The following is a 26,833-nucleotide window of genomic DNA, read 5'->3' as shown; positions in this document are numbered from 1 at the left end:
GAGCTCTCAGAATTTTTTCCCTCAATTTAGAAGTTTTCCCAATTTAAATGATCTTAACAGCAACTCAACCAATAAGCTTAACCATGGATGCAAGAGGCATCCCCAAAAGAGATCCGGAAAGTTCACTCCCAAAAATAGTCTAAGAAAGTAAAGGCCTTCATTGCATAGCAAGCAACGGAGGTTGAGACGACAAGGGCTCCTTATGAAAGCAATTGGGACCCCTTACGACAAACTCCCCTGAGATTTGACACAGCCAGACAAAGACAATATGTCCTGGAACCCCAGTCTACTCAACTGGCCGCCAAGATGCCTCCATGCATCCTCCAGATGGCGGAGACCAGAAAGGTCACAAAGCCAGGCTCTCAAGACATAGAACAAGACAAAAAGCCCAGACAACAGGCTTATAGAGATGCCTGTGTCCTATGACAAACAACAAAAAAAGACAAAGACTAGGAAAAGTACTGTCTCTGGGAGGAAAAGGATCTATAACCAATGAGTACTCAACCAAATCCTAGAGTGGCTGAATCTAAGAAGCTAGCCTCACCAAAATTTTCTCCTGCTAACCTACATTTAGAAAAGCAAAATATCCTCACCACTCTTGCTTCCATTGGACGCTGCAGGCAGAGATCCGGGAGACTGACGTGGTAAGAACTCTTATCTCCGGCAGGCTCTTTTCAGGGGTCCAGGATCTTTTGGCTGCAGTAGTCCAGGAGCAGGCAGTGTCCAGCCAGTAAAATTTTATCCTGTCCAATTTGCCAAACTGTAGGGGAGGAAGACATCTTCTCTACCCACTCTGGCTCCTTCTGGCCAGAAAAAGAATTAAATTCACAAGAGACAGAATAACAGGAGAAAATTAAACAAAGCTTTATAACATGAATACATGGGAGAGGCTCAGGCAAACTGAGCAACTCACCAAAATGGCAGTTCTAATCTTAAATACCACCCCCTGCTAAAGACAAAAGAGAGTGTGGTGGTGGGGAGAATCAGTTATGGGAGATTACCAGACAAGTACAGTAAACAAGAGTCAGGTTATTATGCAGACTTGAGACCTTGCCTTCCATATTGATAAGAGTTTCTAGAAATAAGGTCATCTCTCCTTTCTGGTACAGAGAGGAAGACTACAGATGAAGGTTTCATTTTCAAATGTAAATGTCTCCTAACAATGGGTAAGTAAATTCTACTTTTCAGAGTTTCTTTCCTGTCTGCAGTTTTTTAAAAGTAACCATCCCAAAATAATCCTCATGCCAAAGAGACATATCTTGGGGTGGCCAATTCCAGTCCCCCACAGTACTAACATTACCGTAGTCTCAGTGTTAGGAACTGCAGGCGTTAATGGAACAATGTATTTACTTCTTTAAGATCTTGTACTAAGGTGGACCATCTTTAGCAAATTTAGCTTCCTTGTTTTCTGGAAGTTTGGCAGTATTGTAGGTATTACAGGGTTAGTACCCTTTTGTATTTATCTCTTCTTTTTCTAGTTTTTTTTTTAAACTGGTTTTCTTCCTTTTAATAGAGCTCTTGGCAAAGGGTATTGTTTGACACATGGGCATGGCTTATGTTTTTGAGAAGCTATTTCTATTGGTTCTACATCTCAGATTAAACCAGTACTGTTATTCCTAGGGCCCAAAGCCATGCATTGATTTGTTCTTGCTCAGGGTACTTTTCCAGCACAGCATGAGCCTGACACTCTCTGCTATATCCCTTTTCTTTCAGAAGGCATACAGTAACCAAATCAGATGCTTTCTTTTCAGGGCATTCTACAGACACCCCATATGGACTATACAATATGGTAGTCTTAATTTGCACAGGAGATCTCACCCCAGTAGGTTTACAGGAGAAAGTAAGAAAGCATGTTCTTGTGTCAGATGATCTATCCATGTGGGAACCACAGAAGAAAAGGAACAAGTATAAAGCTGATTCAAAATACCAACAACCTGTGTTGGTCTATGGCCAGATGGAAAGTGTGGAATTTTGGGGGAAATTTCAGAATAAGTAGAACAAGTATCTAGCAGAAAAAGCAAGGTTAAGTTAGCCTAAGGGAAAGTTATTGAAATGTATATTTCACCAGTTCCTACATCTGAGATTCTCTCAGTCTGTCAATAGTAAACCATTTGCCAAAACTCTGAGCTTTCCCAATTCCCTTGTTTCTGCAATTTTTGCATCCACTGGAGTTTCTTTTCTCTAATCCCTCTTCAAGTGTCCTAACTTCTTATGATAATGACTACAATTTTTTTCCTTTGCTGCATTTATAAATTGACCAGAGTAGAGATTACTTCCTTTAGTAAATAGTTTTAACTGAAGAGTTAACACAGCAGTTTTTAACTTCTTCTCTTCTTCATATTTCTCTAGATTGTCCCCAAGTTGAGTAACTGCTGCTAAGATTTGAGTAATAGTCTGTCCTTCTCATTCTACCACATTTTCTAATTTGAGCTTGGATAGTCAGCAAGAGAACCAAGACAAAAACGGATAGGACCAAAGAACCATTTTGATCTACCTCTGGATCCATGCTAGTAAATTTTGAGAAAATCTCAACAAATTGATGATGGAAAATAATGAAGGGCTCACCCATTTTCTATATACACCACTGCCATTTCTCTGAGCTCACCTTTAGAAGAAAGGCTTCGAGTACTGCTACGAACTATCCCTTTTGATGGATCTCTCAAATCCTTGGTTCTTCCATAGTTATGGAGGGTGACAGGTACTTGGCTACTCCTTGATGTGATGGGTTGTCTTCTAATTCCCAATGTGCTTGCTCCATCAAATTAGTGACGTCTGATGGTTGCATGATCCTAAACAGTAGCTTGTGCACATCCCCTGCTGTGGGGATCGTAGCTGAGGAAGACATTTCCTCTTCCCAAATGTGGGTTCGTCTGGCCAGAGAACAAATTAAATTCACATGAGACAGAATAGCAAGAGAAAATTAAACAAAGCTTTATGAGGAACCATGGCCCGGGGCCTTTCTTCCTGAAGGAACAAAGGGCACCGAAGAAGTGGGGTGCACATAGTAGTTATATACCCCCAAACAGGGTGTTTCACATGTGATTGAAATGTCGCTCCCACAATAGTCACAAGATTGCCCTGTCGGCACAGCGCTTGATGGACACAGCAGGTAGTGGTCTGCTATCTCGGTGGGCATAGCAGGAGGCAAGTCGATTGTCTGGAGCTGGGTGGTCACAGGTGAGCGCAGCAATCAGTTTCTAGCCTAAGGAAAGATGCTTAATCCTTAAAGAAATGCCAACATTGGGAGGGGGAGGGAAGTTAGTTACAGGTGGTTACCAGACAAGCACAATAAAATGCAGATTTAACTCCTTGCCTTTGGCATTGATAAAGAGTTTCTAGAGAGAAGGTCATCTCCTTTCTTCTTCCTGGTACAGAGAGGGAGGCACTTTTTACAGATAGGGATTTACCTTACAAATGTAAATGTGTCCTAAGGAAGAGCAAGTTCCATTCCTCAGAGCCTCCTTCCCTGTCCCAGTTTATCAAAAGCAATCAGCCTCAAATAATCCTGATGCCAAAGAGACATATCTTGGGGTGGCCATTTCCAGGTCCTTACAGGATGTAAATTGAAAACACACTGTGGAGCGCTTCTGCAGACTTCTGGGAAATAGGGAAAAAAGCTTTCATATGAGCAATATCAGCTAGCAAGGAGGCTGAGTAGCTTCTCAATGGCATCTGCTGCACTGGTCATCACAAAAGAAGAGCTGGTTTTCTTCACATTGTGACAAGAAAAATGTAGAATTATGTGGCTTTTTGGTATCTTTCCCATGTTGATATATTTGTCAACCTAGTACTTCTTATTTTTTATTTTGCCTTTTCCAAGTGACCAATGAAACTACTCTACATCCTGTCATTTCCATATAGGCACATGGTTCTTTACACAAATTCTCAACTATTTGCTAATCACATGTCTTTATAATTTCTGCTTTCCTAGACATATGCTGTGTAGATGATAAGGGACTCCTGCAGGTAGAATCTGTGCTAAGACATAGAGTGCGCTCAGGGCTAGGATATGAGGCACACAGGCCTCTGTTCTCAGACAAAGCAGGTAATTCATTACTAGCTAAAGAGGTTGTACCCTCATCCTTCTTTGTAGGGAAATCCACTAACAAAGGGAACCACATATCTGAAAGATCATCACTTCCCTCTTTCCAGGAGTCTGTTTGAAGCAAGAAGGATATACAGACGCATGGGGAATAGAGGGAGCAGAGGTAGCAGAGAAAGGAAGAAAAGGGTTCTGTGAAAGAGAAAGTACCTTTAATTCTCACATTTCCTCTTCCATTCTTCTCAATCTTTCCTTCTAGCTATCCAAATCGTTTTTTAACTTTCCACTTAAAATGGCATCTATCAATAAATATTATTAATTCATCTGCTTGGAATGAGGCTCACAAATCCTGAAAGATTGGATTGTCATATGTATTCCAAATGCAACAAAAATATATTACCTATATGAGAGAAAGAACTTCAGGCAACATTCCTGGTCTCCCAAATTTTTCCACCATGAGCGTAAGTCCTGATCCTGAAGGGGAGGAAGACATTTCCTCTACCCACTCTGGGTCCTTCTGGCTGGACAATGAATTAAATTCACATGAGACAGAATAATAGGAGAAAATTAAACAAAGCTTTATAACATGTATACATGGGAAAGACCCAGAAAAACTGAGTAATTCACCAAAATTGTGGAAGCTCTCACCTTAGACACCATCCTCAGCTAAAGACAAAGGAGGATGTTGGGGGTGGGAGGAGTCAGTTTTGGGAGGTTACCAGACAAGTAAAGTAAATGAGAGTAAGATTATTATGCAGATTTAAGTCCTTGTCTTCTACATTGACAAGAGTTTCTAGAGATAAGGTCATCCCCCCTTCTTCCTGGTACAGAGAGGGAGACACCTTTACAGATGGAGATTTCCTTTACAAATGCAAATGTCTCTCAACAAAGGGTTAAATTCTACTTTTCAGAGTTTCTTTCCTGTCTGCAGTTTTTAAAAGTAACCAGCCCAAAATAATCCTCATGCCAAAGAGAGGTAACTTGGGGTGGCCAATTCCAGTCCCTCACAGCCTGATAGGATTTTAAAGTCCTGTTTACCCTTGCGTATTCAACACTAAAATCTTGAATTTGGAAAAGGAGGTTCATCCAGCTAGTATTCCAACAGAGCAGAGCCCTAGGAAGGAGACTTTATAATTCAGGGTCTCTTATACAACTGTTGTGTGGCCACAAGACCTTCAGCTGGTTCATTTAATTCAGGGACTGCCATTTGTATCTCATCCACATTACCAAACTGTTAGGTAATATAATTACAAATAAAATCTCCTGCCAACCCAGTTAACTTTCTCCACAAAAAGTAGAAAAGAATGAAATAGTTTTAATATTGAATAAGCATTAAACCAGACTGTGATGTGTATCACAGGCAATCAGCTAAGAGATTGCACAGAGAAATAAATCTCACCCTTTTATATAGTCAGACAGATGCAATCTATTACACACATGTTAATGGTCCTTATCAAAAGGAAAAATAAAACTTCCCCTATCCTATGACAGGCAAGAATTTAAATTGTGGAGCTATGTGTCTAGACTGAAACTCCCATAGAAACTGGGAGACAGAGCGACATCCTTCTTGATGTTCACATTTCAAAGATATGGCCCCAAGGACTCCAAGAAAGACATTCATGGGATGCAAAATTGTCAAGAGGCTTATTTAGCTTTTAAAAGGTTTACGTACATCTGAAAGAAACAGACATCACTTATAATTTCAAGTTTTCCAAAGGAAATGCTAAAGGGAAATGGGGATTTCTCTTTCCTTTTGGCATCAGGGGAATTTTTAATTATTATTTTTTTAGGTTTATATTTATCCTTATACCAACAATGAGTTGGGAACTAGGTATAATCATGGCCAATAGGAGAACAAGTTAGCAAGGAAACAATTTAGCTTGTATGAGTTAGCTGTTCTTTATGACTTGACAAAATTACCATGCTGGACTTTTGGGACTGGTAAAACAGTTCTGGACTGAGAGAGTTATAGGAGGAGATAATAAAGAGCAATAATTAAATCTTCCCATGGAAACATTTTTTAATATTCACTGTGAGATAGATTGTTGACATATTTGATATGGGCTAGCTGATGCACATCCTATCATTATAAACTCTCATGCCAATTTCATAAGGAATTTACTTGACTTTCTGTCATGTCTCTGAGCTTGAGTCCTCACTCTTATCCATAAACCTTTCTATTGTACCTCAAAAGACTAGTACTTATGAATTCATCAGTTTGAAAATTGAGAGTTCACGTCACAAATTTTAATTGAAAGATCCTTTGAAATAAGTGTATATGTATTTTTATGCATACATATACAGTAGTCCCCCCTTATCTGCTGTTTCACTTTCTGCAGTTTCAGTTACCTGCAGTCAACCACAGTCTGAAATATTAGATGGAAAATACCAGAAATAAACAATTCATAAGTTTTAAATTGTGTGCCATTCTGAGTAGCATGATGAGATCTTGCTGTATCCCACCTGGGATATGAATCTTCCCTTTGTCCAGGATATCCACGTTTTATATGCTCTCACTCTTTAATCATTAAGTAGCCATCTCAGTTATCAGATCAACTGTTGTGGTATGACAGTGTTTGTGTTCAAGTAGCTTTTATTTTACTTAATAATGGCACCAAAGTTCAAGAGTAGTGATGCTGGCAATTTGGATATGTCAAAGAGAAGCCATAAAGTGGTTCCTTTAAGTGAAAAGGTGAAAGTTTTCAACTTAATAAGGAAAGAGAAAAAATTGTATGCTGTGATTGCTAAGATCTATGGTAAGGACAAATCTTCTATCCATGAAATTGTAAAGAAGGAAAAAGAAGATTGTGCTAGTTTTGCTATTACACCTCAAACTGTAAAAGTTACAGCCTCAGTTCATGATAAGTGCTTAGATAAAAAGGAAAAGTCATTAAATTTGTGGGTGGAAGACATGAACAGCAAACGTATTCTGAATAACGGCAACGTGTTGTACCAGAAAGCACTGAGCCTATAGAAAAACTTCAGCAAAGGATCCCCTGATATAACTGACACCAAGCCATTTACTACAAATAAGGGCTGGTTACGCAGATTCAGGAATATATTTGGATTCAAAGAAACAGAGACTACATCCACATAACTTTTATTACAGTATATTGTTATAATTGTTCTCTTTTATTATTAATTATTGTTGTTAATCTCTTGCTGTGTCTATAAGTTAAACTTCATCATAGGTATGAAGGTATAGGAAAAGTGTAGTATAAATAGAGTTCAGTACTATCCATGGTTTCATGTATCCCCTGGCGATCTTGGAATGTATCCCCTGTGGAAAAGGGGGGACTACTGTGTGTACTGTAGATACAGATATGTATACACACATATTTACATATATATTATGAAGGAGAATGTATGTGTGTGTACTCTTTATATTATAATAATTTTAAATTTGCTTTGGCAGGGAGAAAATGAATATAACCTAAAATTCTTTAATATATTGATAGTATCTTGATATTTTACAGTGTCCCTCTATATCATGCATAATCCCATAATTAATCATAATATTTAACTTGGCTTATTTGTGATAGATTCCCATAAATTCTGTAACACTGGACCCTGGTGCACAGCCATTTTGCTCATGCAGTCTGCTGATGATATTTTGCAATTTTGGTGGCTAAGTAGTGAGCAGGGCATTTTGCTGCCATGATCACTTCAAGGATGTAGTCATCTATGCTGCCCTCTGCTGGTCTAATTATAGTGTGGCTCCATCCAAGAGACATGCTCTCCTAAGGTGCCCTTTTTATTGAGAAGAGAAACTTTATACCTTCTCTCCTAATGTAATTTTCCAGCAATTCTCATGGTTTTAGCAATAAAGTAGGTAAATACGAATTTCTTCCATTAAAAACCTATCTTTTTAGTATATAATTTAGAATTCCATATCAATATGGATATTTTACTCAGCAGTGAATCCATTTTTTTCCTTTCTTTTCTTGACAGACTTTTCCCCCCAAAGTCTTATTTACTTGTTTGCTTCCCTGCTTTATGTAACCCTTGGCTTTGGTTCAAATACGTGATTGCAACATTGTTAATGGCAGAGGAAACATGAAGTAATTTCCCTTGTGAGGGTTATAAAATTGAGCCTGACCGAATGAGTTTATTAATGCATAGATTCAGTCATGACACATCAAATTAGTAGCATGTTCTTTAAAATAAAACTATTTACAATAAAACATACATGTCGTGTCTAGCTTGACGTCAGTATTGCAAATGGTTATATTATATTCTTTGTCATTTTGTTGTTTTGCACAGTACTTAAATATTTTTCATAATATTTCTTTAGAATGGAGTTATGTGAAACTTGAAAGGTTAAAACCAAATGCATTCCTGGTGTTAAAAAAAAAAAAAAAACTTAAAGAATTTTATAGATCCTCCTTTTCAATTCAAAAAGAAGTATAAGATTCTCTGATAGTCTAAAATTTAGTATCTTGCCTCAGGGATATGAATCAACTAACCTAGTTAAACACATAAAATGCTACTTGTTTATAATAAACCTGATCACTTATCTAAATTGTGCAGTTTGTTCTATTACATCAACAGATAGTCTTGTTAAGTTTATCTGACAGTTTTTTTTCTAGCCAAAAAAGTATTGAGAAATACATCTGTCTCATAATTTGCATGCAGAGGATATTTTAATAACCCATTTCTCCCTTCTTTGTCCATATCTTTTTAGGCTGACTGGAAGCTTTGTGCCAGACTTGATAGTGAGCATGAGTAGCCAAATGTGGCTACACCTTCAAACAGATGAAAGCGTCGGATCTGTTGGCTTCAAGGTTAACTACAAAGGTAATGCTGAATTGCTACTGTGGGAAATATGTTATCTTAATACCACCAGAGAATACTTTTGAATTCATGTTTAATTGCATCTACAAAATAAGTTTCCGAGAACACAAGCAAAAATATATTTCAACAAAACACTTTCCTTTTTAAAGTAACTACAAATGTTGATTTCACTTTTCCTTAAGTAAAATTAGGGTTTTTTTAAGTTTAAAGGATGTCTATTTTGCATATCTCTCCCCTAGTCCACTGTACTATCCCTATGCTTTAGTCACTCTGGACTCCTAGCCTTTCCCTGAATAGACAATGTAATTGTATAAATTTTATTTAATTTACCTGGCCAAAAATCTACTAATTATCAAATGCTTAAATACAAAGCAAAGGATTTAATTCCTCAAAGAATCCAACGTACCATTTTTTTGGTAATCCATTCTCTCAGTGTCTCAGAGCAAATAGGTAGTCTTAGTGTTCAGACTGTCAACTCCATAGACTGCAAATGTGTTAAATTGCTCCTGCCCATCCCAGTATTGGTAGTGATACAAACTGATGATTAATGGCATATGTATAACAAATTTTTTTGTTCTATTTTCATTTACAAGAGATAGATGCAAGCGTTGTGAAATCATAAATATCTTTGACACATGATGAACCTGCTTAAAGCCAAATAGAGACAATGGATATATATATGCAACATACAAATTAGAAATGCAAATTTGGAATTTTGACTGAAAAAAATCTAAATGTTAATAAATTCAATTAAAATCTCTGCTTTAAAAGATGAAAATATAAAATAGTCCATCAGAAAGTTATGTTGCTTGAATTTGTTATTTCTATTGTGGTAAAAATCATTATTCTCTATCTTATTGATTAAACAATGACTTATCAAGTAAACAAAATTCTCTTACTTTCGTAATAATTTTAACCAGTTTCCTTCTTCAAACAGTGGCCTGCCATGCCTTTATATCCAGACACATGGAAATGAATGTGTGATGTTGTTGAGAGACAGGAAACATACATTCTGTGTTTTTAACTTGTGACTAAATTTGGTACTGTATTAATTTGAAAACTCAACAGCTCAAAGAACTTGTATAAATGTCAGTTTAAAAAAATAAAAAGGTTAGCTTGACTATAGAGTTAAATATATTTCTCCTCCATTTAAAATCCACATTTATCCCCCTGTAAATAAAACAAAGTTACAAAATTTAAAGAATGGTCAGTGTATGTTGAAAGTATTTATGTTTTGATTTTTTCTTTTTTCTTGTTTTTTCCTTTCTAAATGGCGAAGTGAACCTAGCATCCTCATATTCTCCTTGATTTTATTATTTTCTTCACCCTATGATGATTACTTGTCCCAAAGCCTACAGTTGTTTGAACCTGAGAAACTGTATTAATCATTAATGGTAATACTTCAACAAACACAGTTATTAATGCTCATGAACAGGTTGTAGCAGCAGGGGAGTTCTATCGATATTTACAAGGGTCTCCACTTCACTGCAGTTCAAGAGCTGGAAATACATTGTAAAGTAGCACAATTAAGCATTATTTTGCCTTTTTTCTGCTCAGTTTTCAACAAGAGTAATTCAAAAAATATTTCCTAAGGATCCACTGTGTGCCAGCTGCTGCATACAGAAAGAACAACTGTATATTACCTCTTACAGGAAGATCAGAATATAGTGCAGATAAAAATATACGTAACTATTCATTTACAAATATCCACAGAAATGAGATATTTGAAACCAACACAGGAGATTCTTAATGAATAATGCCCTTATTCTTCTCCCTCCCTTCAATTTGGTCTCTTCCAAACTAACCTTCACACTGCTTGCTAGTGGTGATCTTCTCACAGCAGACAAGTGATCATAGTACACTTCTACTTAAAATGTTTTCATAACTTTTCATTGCTAGAGATAAAGTCCAAAACCTCCAAAGACGTTATCTTCCAGCTTTCTTCGCCCTGTTTCTGTCTTCCTCCCTACAATCCAATTTTATCAATTACCCATAATTCACTGAACCCAGAAAGTTGTTTCACACTTCTCCTTCTCTGGACATTCAGTAAATTCTACCTATTCTACTTCTAGCTCAGCATCACATGACTCATCCTTTGATACAAATTCAAATATTTCTTCTTCTATGAAACTTTCCTTAACTCTACCCATAGCAAAAGAATACTTCCTCTGTTTTATAAAGCCTATCCATATATATGCACTATATAACCAAGTGGAAATATGTTATATTCATCTTCTATTTCTATTAGCAACCCCCTTTTATGTCCCATAGGTGGTTAATGATTGCTTGTTCAATAAAGTTGAACAAGTGATTTGGCCTATATAATATGATATAATATAGGATAAATATGTCCTCAAAAGTTTAGTTTACAATGATGTTTTCTCCTACTATGAAAATCATATTTTTGCGTTCTCCATAATTTAAAACTTGAGCTCAAAGTTGAAACAGGGCTCATTTTGAGGTTTCAAATTTTGATTTGCTGATAACTTCAGCAACTTTGCCTACTAAAAATAATTTTCATAATTACCATGCTTTCTGTTAAGTAGTGTGTTGGTTCTAAATGGAACACCTGCTAAAAATCCTTTCCAGATATAAGTCTAAAGATATCTTCGTTTTTCTGTCATCTGTAGATTTTGCATGAGATAACATTAAATGTAGAGATCCTATAAATTAAATGTATATTTTGTTATTTAAATTTAAAAAATTTTAAAAGTAGTGACTAAATTATGTAATTTAGATTTTGTTTTTTACAATATATTTTAATTCTTAAATTGTGTTTTGTTAATTACCTAGAAAGTGTTTTTTAAACTTGATTTTAAAGGAAATAAGATTTCAAATGAAATCTCCTGTTAGAAACCCAAAATAGAAAAAGATTAAAAGTTGAGCTGTCTGGTGGAACTGGGGTGGAAAGGAGAATTGACAGCCCCCATTGGTAAGACTGCCCTTCATTCCCTCCAAATATAAGGAAGAATCCTAGTGCTCCAAAAAACATGATTTGAAAATGACTGTTCTAAGACCATGCTATTGACTGAGAGACCAAAAATTTATCTGTGAATATAAAGTGATACATAATTGCCCAATTAAGTTTTCTTTATCTTAGAACTTCAGCCTTAATTTTTGGAACCATCAATGCTTTTTTCTGTAGAGTTTGAACAGTGCCTATGTTAAAATACTGAAAAGCAACAAATGTTGCAAATCAAGAATAGACCTTTGTTATAAATGCAATTCATTCTTATTCAATCCGGATTCATTTATTGTTTATTATGTGCATGGCAGTGTGCTGATTACTGTATGGAATAGAGAAATGAATAAAATTCCACCAGACTTTTGGGAAATTTAATGATATTCTTTACCTATTAAAACAGGTCATGTCCATGTTGCATACAACAAGTCTGCCGTTTCAATTCACAGGAGATTGATGAGTTTGCCAAAATTATGATTCAAGATGTGACAGCAGGTGTTCCTGCTAAAAAGGAAGAATAACCTGTCCATTTATCTTGCCCCATTGCCCTTAAAGACGTCAGTTTAGTTTTCTTTTTTTTATATTGTCATTATTTCAAATTCACATTAACCAGAAAGGAAGCAAAAAGGAAGATAGTTTTTTTTCATTGGACACATTAGCATCCATTAACACTGCACTATTTTTTTGGACATATTTTCATCTTCATCTTAGGAAGCCTAAGCAACATTAAAAGGTTAAATAATACATACTCTGAGCCTTGTATATTGCAATCATTTTGCCTACATTAGCTCATTAAATCTCATTAGAACTCCAAGAGGTAAGAATTATTACTAATTTTTTACAGATCAGAAAACTGACTAGGATGTAAGCATCATGATGATAGGAAATTTGGTCTGTTTTGTTCACTTTTGTTTACCCAGTACCTAGCACAAACCTAACAAATAGTGAGCATTCAGTAAATAATTTTGGAATTTCTGAATGTATTAGCATGAGTGTCAGATCATTAACTTACTGCAGAACCTATATGCAACTCTAAGTTTGTTGACTTCATGCTATTCTCCATTATACAGTGTAACATCCTAGGTAGATTTTGAGGGGTTTGGGGAAGCACAAAGTCTGGAGACAAGCTGGAGACTCCAATCAGTGTAAAAAGAATGAGGGCACCACAAGATTGAGTTAGATTACTGAGCTCCCATTGTCTCATCAGGTGACGTAAGACTAAAGTGTCCGCAGGTGCACGTGCACACACACAACAAAAACCACCTGATTTCAAATGTCTGTGCAATTTTATTTCCACATCGTTATTTGATATTCTTTAGGAATACTTAGTAAGAGAGCTTAAAATCCAAGTCAGAGGCATATAAAGAAAAATCTCCAGGCTTCATAGAGTTCAAAAAATGATATTATATCATCTTTTTAGAAAGCAGACATTGTAATTGTTTGATTGATTTTTTAGTTGTGTGATAGTGTGCATTCTCAACAATATATATTAATAGCAAGCACTTACTGAGTGGTTATATACTGTTGTAAGCACATGTATTGTCTCATATAATCAACCGCAAGAAACCTATGAGGTAAGGTAGTGTTATTATCCCTGTCATACAGATGAAGTAACTGAGGCACAGCAAGTTAGGCAATTTGTTCAAGATCACATGGCTAGTACATGCAAAATTAAGATGTGACTCTCAATTCTGTGTATTTAGACTGCTGCTTTTCAGAAACTTTATAGTATTTTCATAAAACTTAGCCTAAAGTTAAATTTATTTATATATTTAAATATTAAAATAGCTTTCAACTAAAATACAGGGCTAGAGTTTAAAATTTTGATGAAGCCATCTGCTTTTATGGGATGACCTAAAATCTTGAAATGGAACATTTTCATGAAAAATGATGATTTTTCTTAGATATTTAGAAACATTAATTTCAGTGGTTTAAAGTAAACTCAGCATCCCTTTCCCTAATTTCCCTCATTGTAGAACTGAGGAATCAAAATTCCACTGTTTGCTCAAATGCAAGTCTTTAGTAATTAGGACATATGCCAGAGATAAGATGGAGTGATACCAAAATTTGCAAATTAAACGATTATTTACAAGTATTTCACCCAAATGTAAGTTCACATTTAATTAAAAACCTAATACCCAATCTTTTAATACACTCTCAGATTCAACTTACTAACAGTTTGACTACAATTTTTTCATCTAATTGAATTTGTGAATTCGACTATAGTTTCTTTTTATGCTAGTTTCACAAAATTTGAGTTTTAAGATAATGGCAGTATCTCAGAACGAGTCAGGGTGTTTGTCAGTGCTCTGGAACAATTTGAATTACATAAAAATTGCATGTTTTTGAGAGCAAGAAATAACCTATAAAACCGTTTGGGCATTTTTACATAAAGATAAATATTTAGCAAATTTTAATTTTTTTCCTATGACTGTAAGTCTCTTCATATCTCCTCTTGGATTACTGTTGGTCATTTATATTTTGTTAGAAAATTTTCTAGGTTATCTATAATTTTCAAATGTACTGACATTTCATATGTATTTTATTTCTTGAAACAAAGCTTTTTAAAAATTGATAAAGATATCTTATCCAGATAATTTATTTATGGTTTATATTAATTCCAAGGAGTAAATATTTTCTCTCTCTCTTTACCTGCATCTGCTTTTTTGCTTGCCCAGCAATCCTTCCACTTTCTTCTAGGAACTGAACTACTCTAGGCTTTGATGAACTTTCTCTCTTCCAATTGTGTACAGCTCTATAGGTTTGGGGGGAACTAATTGGAATTCCCTTTGATACAGTTATCAGTCCAGAATCTGGGGCAATTGATATAGATTATGGGTGAAAGAAAATCTTTTTTTTGAAGTTATAAACTCTAAGAGTCATTTAACTTCATGTTACCGGAAAGCAACGTTTGTTACATTATGTCAATAACTTACGAACAGTGACAAGGCAGAACCAACAGATGGAAAAAATGAAAAAAAAAGGATTGTGGACATAATTGAAACTCCTAAATGCCTGAAGGGAACACTAGACCTCAGTTTTCCAATTGTATGAGGCTATAAACTTTTCCTTATTTAAGCCATGGATAGTTCAATTTCTGTCATTTATAGCTAAATGAGCCTTAATTAACACACTTGTCATCTCTTTGTTGTTTAATTCCTTCAACATAGAAAAAAGAGAATATCTGTATTATAGTTTAATGCTTTCAGAATCAGATGTATTTCTTTCTCTATTTTTAAAATGTGTTAGCATGGGAAAGCACCATAAATGGGCCCAATGGGGAGTGTGTACCCGTAGAAAGGAACAGTTATATTTGAGTAATATTTAATATGTTCTCTTTTTTTTCAGGAAAGGAAACAGAAATATTAGAATTTCATAATTACCTTCTGCTAGCAGTATGCATTCATACTGGGCAAAATTCTTTATTAATGTTACCACCTGTGCCTTAATGCCATTATTTATGAACTAAGTTTTGGTCCCAGTTTGTTTTGTCTTCAAATCGTATCATGAGATTGACTGAGATGTTTTGAAAGTCGCGTCAATTTCTTGGTTCTTACATGATTAGTTATGACACTGAGACACAATCTTGCTTAGTTATCGCTAAAATCATGTTGCGGGATAAGGCAAAATCTGTGTAAAATGTTTTTGATTCTTTTTTCTACCTTAAGATTTCTATTATGAATAGTTCAGAAATAGACTAACATATATATGGTCAATTGATTCTCAGAAAACGTACTAAGGAGTTCAATAAGGAAAGGATATTCTTTTTTTAATAAATGGCACTGAAACAGATAGCCACATGCCAAAAAAAAAAATCTGAACCCTTACCCCAGACAATATACAAAAATTAATTTGAAATGGATTATAGACCTAAATATAAGAGCTAAATCTATAAAACTTTAGGAAGAAAACATAGAAGAAAAGCATAGTTAGCTTGGTTTAGGGAAAGTTTTCTTAGATAGAAGACCAAAAGCATGTTATATGTTATGGACTAAATGTTTATGTCCCCTCTTCCAAATTCATATTGAAGCCATAACCCCCAATGTGATGGTATTTGGGAATGGGACCTCAAGGAGGTAATTCAGTTTAGATAAGGTCATGAGGGTAAGGCCTTCCAGATAGAATTAGTGCCTTATAAGAAGAGACACCAGAGAGGCTGCTCTCTCCCTCCAAGCGCTTGCACTGAGAAAAGGCCTTGTGAACACTTAGAGTGAAGGCAGCTATCTGTAAGCCAGGAAAAGAGTCCTGGGCAGAACCTGGCCATGCTGGTGCCCTGATCTTGGATATCCCAGCCTTCTGAACTGTGAGAAAATTATTTCTGTTGTTTAAGTCACCCAGTTTATGGTATTTTGCAATGGGAGCCCAAGTAAACTACGACATTATAGAAGAAAATAATTGATAAATTAGAATTCATCAAAATTAAAAACATTTGACCACCAAAAGGCACTGTTAAAAAAATGAAAAGGCAAACTACAGATGGGAAGGAAATAATTGCAACTATCTCTCTATAGATAGATAGACAGATATCTATATATATAAAATATTTATGTATATATATATATACATAAAATAAGGGACTTGTATCCAGAATATATATGTATAATGAATTTTAATAACTCAGCAAGAGAATAAAGCAAACTATCCTATTTAAAATGGGTAAAAGAATTGGCCAGGACGGGTCCCATTGCCGAGTGGTTAAGTCTGTGGGCTCCGCTGCGGCGGCCCAGGGTTTCTCTGGTTCAGATCCTGGGCTTGAACATGGCACTGCTCGTCAGGCCACGTTAAGGCGGTGTCCCACATGACACAACTAGAAGGACATGCAACTAAGAATATACAACTATGTACCAAGGGGATTTGGGGAGATAAAGCAGAAAGCAAAAAAAAGAAGATTGGCAAGACTTGTTAGCTCAGGTGCCGATCTTTAAAAAAAAAGAATTGGCCGGACACTTGACCAAGTAAGAGACACAGATAGCTAAAAAGCATATGGAAAAAAATGCTTACCATCATTGTCATTAAGGCAATGCAAATTAAAACCTTAAGGAGATACCACTGTACGCCCACTAGAATGGTGAAGATTAAAAAGTACTGACTTGGGAAGGAAGTTTAACAACTGGACCTCTCATACACTGTTGGTAGGAAGGTAAAATGGTGTAACCAATTTTGAAAGCAATTTAACCATTTCTTAAAGTTAAGCATGAGCCTCCCATAAAACCCAGCCACTTCACTCCTAGACATTTTCCCAAGAGAAATGAAAGCAAATGTCCATACCAAGACTTGCACAAGAATATACATAGCAGATTTTTCTTTTAATCTCCCCAAACTGGAAACAACCTGAATGTTCATCCATTGGTGACTATATGAACAAAATGGGGTATGTCCACACAGTGGAATACTACTCATCAAAAAAAAAAAAAGGAAATAATTAACACACACAAAAACATGGATGAAAATGAAAATCATCATGCTCGGTGAAAAAAGCCAGTCAAAAAAAAGAGTACATCCTGCAATGAGTCTATTTATATAAAATTCTAGAAAATGGTAACTAAAATTTATAGTAACAGACAGATAATTTATTTTTTGGGCACTGAGATGAGAGGAGGAATGCATTGGCAAGGGCCCAGAGAAACCTTTTGTGGTGGTAGATATGCTCATTATCTTGACTACGGTGATGGTTTCACAGGTGTATGCGTATGTTAAAATTTGTCAAACCATACTTTTTAAATATGGGCAGTTTATCATCAGTTATACCTCAGTGAAGCTGTAAACAAAGTTCTGTGTTAACCTTACCAAGTAATGTTTTGAAATGAACACTAATGTAACCGTATTATTTTTAATGGTATTATTATTTTGAGAGAAGAAAGAAAAAGATTATGAGCAAAATGTTTCAACAATTTTTGACAAGAAAGCAAGAACAATGTTTCATTCAAAAGATTTTAAGTAGAAGAGAATAGTATGTTCTCAGAATTGATTTTTTACGTGCTGTAGTGGTTATGCTTTGCAGAATTCAAGTTTTTCTTTTATTTTCTTTTTAGTAAGTTAAATCTGTTTAAAAAAAGTGTCAATGATATAATAGAGATTATGATAAGGAAAATTTATACTCAAGGAACAAATGAAGTGCTGAAAATTGCATTCATTTTTTCATTTTCCACTAAATACTCTTAGGCATATGCAAGGTGTTACAAATTGAAAATTCATTACAATCAACTACTTATTTCTTAATCGTGGTGGTATGTGCCTGAGAAAACCTGACTTGTTTTTGTAAGGAACTGATTCTTATTGAAACTGGAACCATCCTTTGTTTTCTCAAGTTATAAGAGATTTTTTCATTTTTTCTCCATTTATATGATTTTTTCACCTCTTTATTAGGATATTTCTCCAGAAGTCACCATCTGTAGGATCCCAAAGTTAAGCCATGTTATATTTCTGATTAGAGTCAGTTAAAAAAAGTCTTCACCACATGATATATTTGTAGAGTGAAGAAATGATATCTAGCAAGAGAGTTAATTGTGTGTCTACTTTTTTGGCCTTTTAGTTAGTATATTTAAACAGAGATCATGACAATCCATCATTGCACCCCCACAGTACTTACTACAATTCAAATGATGGTCCAACAAATTTATTAAACTGTAATCTGCAAGAGAGCTCATTGAAATTAATGTAAAACCAAAATGGCTTTCACTATTAAAGAATTACTGTTTTATTAACAGTGGATTCTAAATTTTTAATTTTAACAACATGCTTTAAAGCAGAAAACTAATAATGAATGAGTAATAAACATCTTTCAAGACTTTATTTGAAATTCGTGAATCTCCACATTTTCCCATTTATTTCTTGGTTTTCTAGTGCTATAAAATCAAATTAGTGAAATAAAATCATGTAAGGCATATTTATATCATTTCTTTTTATTTTACAGATATTTCTTATTTCTGCATAGTCTGTTCTTTAAATCAAGTGAATTCAATTTAACCAGATCAAAGTCATCTATAGAAAAGGCTTAGATGATGATTTTATATTCTATTAAAAATGCACTCTGTCAATAATACAAACAATGTTTAATTACATTGAAAATAAAACTGAAGTTTCTAGTTACTTAGAAACTAAATTATTTATCATATAGTAACATAATATTAGCATGTACAGGGATGTATTTCAATGTTTGTACAATTATATCCAAGTCTAAATTCATTTATGTACATAACTATTTTCCTCTGGAGTGTACTGTGTGCATCACTGATTCAATATTTGCTGAAAGGACAGTTTTCATGTCTTTAAAACAAGGAGCTTGGACTAAATAGTCTGCATTTCCTTTGAGTTCTATCATTCTCTTACTAGATTTGATAAATTAAATATTGATATATTTGTTGTACTGTCCAAGAATATTCAATATTCATTCATTACAATAAAATGATATACCTTCAGTGGAATGTTCTTTGTATGAGTTCCGAGGTAAATCTCTCCCTCAGAATTTACTCCGGGTTGAATGCCTTACTATCTAGTGGTGGTCTGTTAACATTAAATCAGTGAGCCCCCTTGAGTTTTCCCATTATTGTGTCTTTTGAGATATCTCTTTTCTTCATATCATTTTCATTTTCTTTGTTGAAATCTTGTAACTTTTAAAAAATGATTTCTCTTTTCTAGGAAAAATTACAAAGTCACGTGTTTTTGTGGGATTTTCATGATAACATTTCAATCTGCCTCTCAGAATAAGGAGAGCTTTTAAGCATGACTCATGAAAACTTTTATGTTAGAGTAAGATTTATTCTTTTTGTTCTTGCTCATTTTTAGCTTAAAGGATTATTTTATTTTATTTTACATCCAATACGTCAAGTTCCTTCAGAAAAGTACTGCTCTTAAAATCTCCAATTTGACTTTGTTTATCCCAATCTGCTGTGAGAACTAAGCCCTTTCTTTCTACGCCCCCAGAATGAGAATGAATGGCAGTAGAATATTAAAACTAATGTCAATTTTAAAATATTCATTGAGTTTCGACTATATGCCAGGCATTGTGGAGAGGATAAGGTACATAGCAGAAAATAAGAGACTTAGTCACTGCTTTCAGTCTAGTGAGAAAAGACACACTTAACAAGTAATTGTAAGTGCAATGAGTGCTAAGAATGACAAATAGAATGTGCTCTTCGCAGACTTAAAACACTTAATGCCTGCTTCAAGGAAAGCTTTCTTGAGGAGGTGAACCTGGACTGAGATCTGAGACTGAGTAGGAGTTACAGGCTGGAAGCCGGGCAGCATGCCCCACATGTGCAGATGACAAGTTCCACTGGAGCACCTGATAGAATTTCAGGATGTATGGCAAAAATGGAGAGAGAGAAAGCTGGGGAGCAGTCCTAGATAATGCTGGAGAGATGGAAAAGAGCAGGTCATGCTTTGGTGCAGGAGCCCATGTATGAATTTATGATGATTAAGGATGTCCATTTTCCCCATGGAAGTGAACCATCACTCCACCCACTCCCAGGTAGGCAGCTTTTTCAGTTTTCCTCTGGACAAGGACTAGTATTTATTAAAATAATGAAACTTCTGGAACATGGAAACTAGAACAGACTTTTGAGGTAACTGAATCAAATATACTCATTTCCTCTAAGGTGAGGAAACTGCAGCCCATAAATTTGATTGATTTTTCTTACAGTCACTATAGGTAGTGCCTCAGCCCAAAGTGGGACAGTGAGCTATTGCTTCTGAGTCACTTGCCATTGGACTACATTGCTTCACAGTTTCATTTCTCCATGCATCTAAGATATATATAGTTGACTGATTGACAAATGCATGTCTGTGGTTGTACAAGACCTTTTTCAAGTCATTTACAGCCATCACAATTTCTGATAAAAATAATGTGGTTTTTTTCCTCAATGCCAGTAATTGTTTAATTTCTATTGCTTTCTCACTAAAGACCTCGGGCAAATGTCTTAAGCATTTTAAGTCTCAGTTTCCTCATCTATAAAGTGAGAAGAATGATAGTTTTTAGCTTACTGGAATGTTGTGAGAATTAATGTGAAAATACATTTCAAGTCTTAACAAGTCTTGTATTTGTATTATATTATTGCCTAGAAAACAAATCTATTAGGTGGCTACATAAAGTTCCACATTATATAACATTTTTATGTTTTCACAATGTGTGGATTATTGAAAAACATTTCTGTTATAGTCTGGGAAGTGTGACTTACATTTATTTAGTTTGTCTTCAAATAAGTCAAATGTGGAAGAATATTTTAGTGTCCTTAAAATAGAACTCAAATAGCAGTGAAAAAATAGAGTTGGAAATTAAAAAATACATTATCATTTACTTTGGCAGCCCCCAAAATGAAATAATTTGGTATAAATCTAACAAAATGTATACAGCATATATATGAGGAAAATTACAAAACTCTGGTGAAAGATGTCAAAGAAGAACTAAATAAATCTAGAGATATTCCATGTTCATGAATTGGAAGACTCAATATTGTTAAGATATCAGTTCTTCCCAAATTGTTATATAGATTCAATGTAATCCCAATCAAAATTCCTGAAAGTTATTTTGTAGATATCAACAAACCTATTCTAAAGTTTAAAGTGTATACAGAGAGGCAAAAGACTCAGAATAGCCAACTCAATTTTGAAAGAGAAGAGGAAAGTGAGAGGACTGACACTACCCGGCTTTAAGACTTTCTATAAAGCTACACTAGTCAAGACAGTGTGACATTGGTGAAAGAATAAACAAATAGATCAATGAAACAGAATAGAGAGGCTAGAAACAGACCCATGTAAATATAGTGAACTAATTTGTGCATAGGAGCACAGGCAATACAATGGAGCAAGGACAATCTTTTCAACAAGTGGTGCTAGAACTACTGGACATCCACATGTAAAGACATGAATCAAGACACAGACCTTACATGCTTCACAAAAATTAACTCAAAATGGATCATAGACCTAAATATAAAATGCAAAACTATTCAATTTCTAGAAAATAGCATAGGAGAAAACCTAGGTGACTTTGAGTATGGCGATGACTTTTTAGATACAGCTCCAAAGGCATAACCCATGGAAGAAATAGTAAATAAGCTGAACTTTATTAAAATTGAAAACTTCTGCTTTGCAAAAGACAATGTAAAGAGAATGAGAAGGTGAATGGTAAAAAACATTTGCAAAACACATCTGATAAAGTACTGTTTTTCAAAATTTCCCAAGAATTCTCAAAACTCAACAGTAAGAAAATGAACAATTCAATTATAAAACAGACAAGACATGAACAGACACTTCACTAGAGAAGATATAAAGATGGTAAATAAACATATGAAAGATGTTCCACATTATGTCATTAGGGAGTTGCAAATTAATATAGCAGTGAGATACCACTACACGCCTATTAGAATGGCAAAAATCCAAAACACTGACAACACCAAATGCTGATGAGGATACAGAAAAACAGGAACTTTCATTCATTGCTGGTGGAAATGCAAAAATGGCACAGTCACTTTGGAAGACGGTTGGCAGTTTCTTACAAAACTGAACATATTCTTACTATATGGTCCAGCAATGGCAGTCCTTATATTTACCAAATGAATTGAAAACTTACATCCACACAAATGCTGCACATGTTTATTTATAGTAGCTTTATTCATAATTACCATAACTTGAAGCAACCAAGATGTTCTTCAATAAGTAAATGGATAAATAAACTGTGGTACATCCAGGCAATTGAATATTATTCAGCACTAAAAATAAATGAGCTAACAAGCCATGAAAAGACATGGAGGAAACGTAAATGCATATTGCTAAGTGAAGGAAGCCAATCTGAAAAGGCTACATACTGTATTATTTCAACTATATGACGTTCTGGAAAAGGCAAAACTGGAGACAGTAAAAAGATCAGTGGTTTCCAGGAGTTAGGGGACAGAGAGACATGAGTAGGCAGAGCAAAGAAGATTTGTAGGGCAGTAAATCTATTCTGTTTGATACTACCATGGTGGATACGTGTCATTGTACCCTTGTCTAAACCCCTAATATGTGCAACACCAAGAGTGAAACCTGATGTAAACTACAGACTTTGGATGATGATGTGTCAGTGGAGGTTCATTGATTGTAGCAGAGGTACCACTGCTGTGTGGGATGTCTACAGTGAGGGAGGCTGTGTGTTTGTGGGAGCAGGGAGTATATAGAAACTCTCTGTACTTTCAGTTCAATTTTGTTGTCAATCTAAAACTTCTCTAGGAAAGTAAAGTTTATTAATTGAAGAAAAACAATAAAAAATTTTTAAAAGTATAATGTGATAGTACTCCCAAAGATGTCCAGAAATATTTGTAAAATGATAGTATTTTGTATTAATAAAAGTGTTTGAAATTTACAAATAGTTGCTCTCATCTGTTTAAAATAGTTTTCTGATTTAGGCTACTACTCAATTTCCATGGCTGCTTTCCAGTCTAGGAAAAAAAGGGAAAAAACAGACACTTCCTTAGGGCATCAGTAAGCAGCATATTATGGCCAGTAACCTCAACTGTCATTCATATTGATTGTAGCTTTCACAGCATTTCAGACTATATCAAGTTTATTTCAGAGAAACAAACTTTGACCCAAATTGCCTTGCAGAAACCACTCAAAATAATAATATTATCATTTTCTGCTTGATATATTCCTGGTAGCAATAAGGATATGGAATATTCTATCCCTCTTTTAATTCGATTGTGAAGACAAGTACAGTGGTGACCAAGTTGGGATATTTCCAAACCAATTCCTCAAATAGGAGAAAATCTATTTTCATCTGTTCCTGTGAAGAATATTAGACACTTGGATTAAATAGTCTTTTTTATAAATATCTTGGTTTACACTTTTGGAAATAATCATCTTGTCTATGTATGCTGCCAATTTTAACAGTTCATAAATAACATAATAAACAATATTTATTAAGCACCCATCTTACAAGAAGCTGTTAGATACATGAAGTGGACATCCTAAACAGGATGAAATGACTCACAAATAAAAAATTCAAACACATACACTGTAAAATAGAGAATTGCATTGGCAGCCAATATTTATTACATTAGGCATTATTTTTTTCTGTTCATCGTTTGTGTGCTGTGAAGTTATGTGGGAAGGGAAATCTCATCTTGCTTGTACTTAAAGAAAGAACCTGACAAAGCCTGGAAAAGGTTTCTGAATTTTTACAGATTTAAAAAGATATATGATCATGATATTTGCATATCTTTATTTTGGGGCACAACATCTCCAAATTTTGGTTAGAAAAAATGTATAGCCTTCTGAAAATCTGATTGTTTGAGCTTGAAAGAACAAAATGAGAGGCCGGCCTGCTGGTATAGTGGTTAAGTTCACGTGCTCCGCTTTGGTGGCCCAGGGTTCATGGGTTCAGATCCTGGGCACAGACCTACACACTGCTCATCAAGCCATGCTGTGGCGGCATCCCATATACAAAGTAGAGGAAGATTGGCACAGATGTTAGCTCAGGGACCATCTTCCTCACAAAAAAAGGGAAAAAAAAGAAGAAAATGAAAGTGGAAAAATAAAATACCAATAAATGTGCAAAGGTTCTTTACATGTTAACCATCAGCTCCAAAACCACAGTTATGTTTAGGATCCTTTTACAAACAAGTTGGAAGGCCAATAAAAATGTAGGATGAGATTTGAAATAAATTAAATTACTTTCTTATTACAGGCCTTTACACCAGTGAATCAACTAAAAGTCCTTACCCATCAGTTTATTTCTCAAACAGCCATGATGTAGAATTAACAGGCAAAGGCTTTTGAGGGAAATGTAATGAAATAATATAACATTGCTTTAGGACTGAAGCATGATTTTTGTTTAATTAATTTAAATATTCATTAAAATTCAGAAATGTATAATAGAATTTTTGGTCAAGCTCACACTACCTCAAATCTGCTGCTCACAATGTGTTTTAAGACAGTTTTCCCATCACCTTTAGACCTGAAGATGGGAGATAAAAGTTTAACAAAATAGAGAATTGCAAGACACCCTACAAAATATGCCTTTTACCGTGAGACTTGGAAATCCGACCTAGCCTAGATGGTGACATTTGGACAGAAACATACCAAAAGTAAATGAAAATGAATAAATTATGTCTTTTTCAACAGTTCAAATTCTCATCACCTAAATCTTAGCCAATTTCAAGTTTGTATTTATAAGCTGATGGGGGATTGTTTTGTGTGGAAATTTATGGAAACAATAAAAAAACTAAGAGATATGGATCAATAAAGGAGAAAATCTAATGATGATACAAGAATAGTCACATTGGGTTAGAATCCTGTTTTGTTGTATCCAGTGCGCTTCCCTTGACAATGTGAATTCGAAGAGTATGGTCATTGTGCATACAGTTAGTGTTTCTGTTATGTCTCTCAAAGTGTAAATAAGGTGCCAGTTGGAAAATGGAAATCGGTCTCTATTACTCTCTGGAAGATAAGCTGTCTCTGAAAATCTGCTGCCTCCGTTTGTGTCTTACTTGGAACTGTTAGGAAAGGAAAAGTAACTAACCTTGTTTGCATACTTATTCTACACCAAATATGATGCCAGAAGTCATAAATATGTTATCTCATTTAATCTTCACATACACAAACAATTTCAGTTTGTCAAGTGCCATATTTAAATAATCACATGACTTTGAGGCTCAATTGTGAATAATAATCCATATATTTTGCTTGCTTCTAACTAGTTCTATAGTGAAAAAGCCTCTGTGAATATTTAAGTATATTAATTTGTTCATAAAAATATTTATATAACAAGATTCACATTTTAAAAAAAACAATGGTTTCAATTTATTAAAAAAAATAAACAGTTTATATTATTCTTAAAAAATAGAAGTAGAGCCAGCCCTGATGGCCTAGTGGTTAAAGTTTGGCACTCACTGCTTCAGCAGCCCAAGTTCATTTCCAGGTCGCAGATGTACACCACCTGTCTGTCACTTGCCATGCTGTGTGGTGGTGGCTCACATAGACGTAGAACGACTTACGACTGGAATATACAACCATGTACTGGGTACTTTGGGGAGGAAAAAAAGAAAAAGAGGAAGATTGTCAAGAGATGTTAGCTTAGGGCAAAACTTCCCCTGCAAAAAATAAAAAAAATAAATAAGTAGCATTTAAAAAAATAGAAGTTAAAAGTCAGGCATTCAAAATGATAAATATTTTATTCAATTCTACTTTAAATTCTAATTCGTATTCTTTATGTATTCACTCAATTAACATTTGTTAAATACCTCTGGTTTACGGACCTACACTATGAGAGATGCTTTGGACAATAGCTCTTCTTTTAAGGGAATTTCTGCCTTATCAGTCAAGAGATAGACATAGACATAAATAAAAATGGATTGTCATGGGGGTGGGCCCTGTGGCCTAGTGGTTAAGTTTGCGAGCACCATTTCAGTGGCCCGGGATTCACTGGTTTGGATCCTGGGCACAGACCAGTCATGTTGAAAACCCTAGTTTACCGATGACAAAACCGGAGGCCAGAGAAAGTAAGTAAAGCCATCAAGTATCTGTTTTATGTAGGAAATGACTGAATTCTGAATTTCCTTACACTGAGTTCCAGTTTTTCCCTAATACTCTGTGTTCTTTCTAAAAATTAAATGCAAATCAATAATTTTGGCTTCTAATATGATACCTAAAATGATAAATGATCAACATCATAGTTGAGTAGTAAAGTAATGCTAGATATTTTGGAACCGATTAGGTGAATGTTTTCAGTACATTTTACAGTAAGTGAGCAAGGCATCACTGAATGAACAGGAAATACGGTTTACTTGAAGGAGCTGAGGAGTTGTTTTTTTTTTTAATGTACCTGATATATGTTGAGAATTGAAAGATAAATTTTTATGTCAATAATATGTGCCATTATTTGAAAATTGCAACTGTGCCGTTATTATTAGTAAAATTGTCTCCTCCTCTTCACTGTTTATCTTTAATGTAGAACTTTCTTATGGTAGAAATCTAATTTAATTTTGGTTTATTGTAGTGTTCAGTTGCACATGAGAATAATGGGTTTAAAATATTAAGCATTGATTTCTAGGTTGTCAGTGTCA

The 26,833-nt window shown here is 34.8% G+C and overlaps 1 protein-coding gene across 5 annotated transcripts in view; it reads left to right on the top strand.

The window, feature by feature from the left end:
- CSMD3 (CUB and Sushi multiple domains 3) overlaps window positions 1-26,833 on the top strand; it is a 1,176,027-nt gene that overhangs the window by 633,801 nt on the left and 515,393 nt on the right. For all 5 annotated transcript variants that reach the window (XM_044781000.2, XM_014843283.3, XM_070481504.1 and 2 more), the window contains one exon: window positions 8,727-8,839. In XM_044781000.2, the coding sequence (XP_044636935.2) occupies window positions 8,727-8,839 (113 nt within the window). The remainder of the gene's footprint in view (window positions 1-8,726; window positions 8,840-26,833) is intronic.

Source organism: Equus asinus, chromosome 12 (assembly GCF_041296235.1).
Source record: "Equus asinus isolate D_3611 breed Donkey chromosome 12, EquAss-T2T_v2, whole genome shotgun sequence".
Lineage (NCBI taxonomy): Eukaryota > Metazoa > Chordata > Mammalia > Perissodactyla > Equidae > Equus > Equus asinus.
Note: the sequence above shows the minus strand (reverse complement) of the source record. Positions and strands in the feature narration are given on the sequence as shown.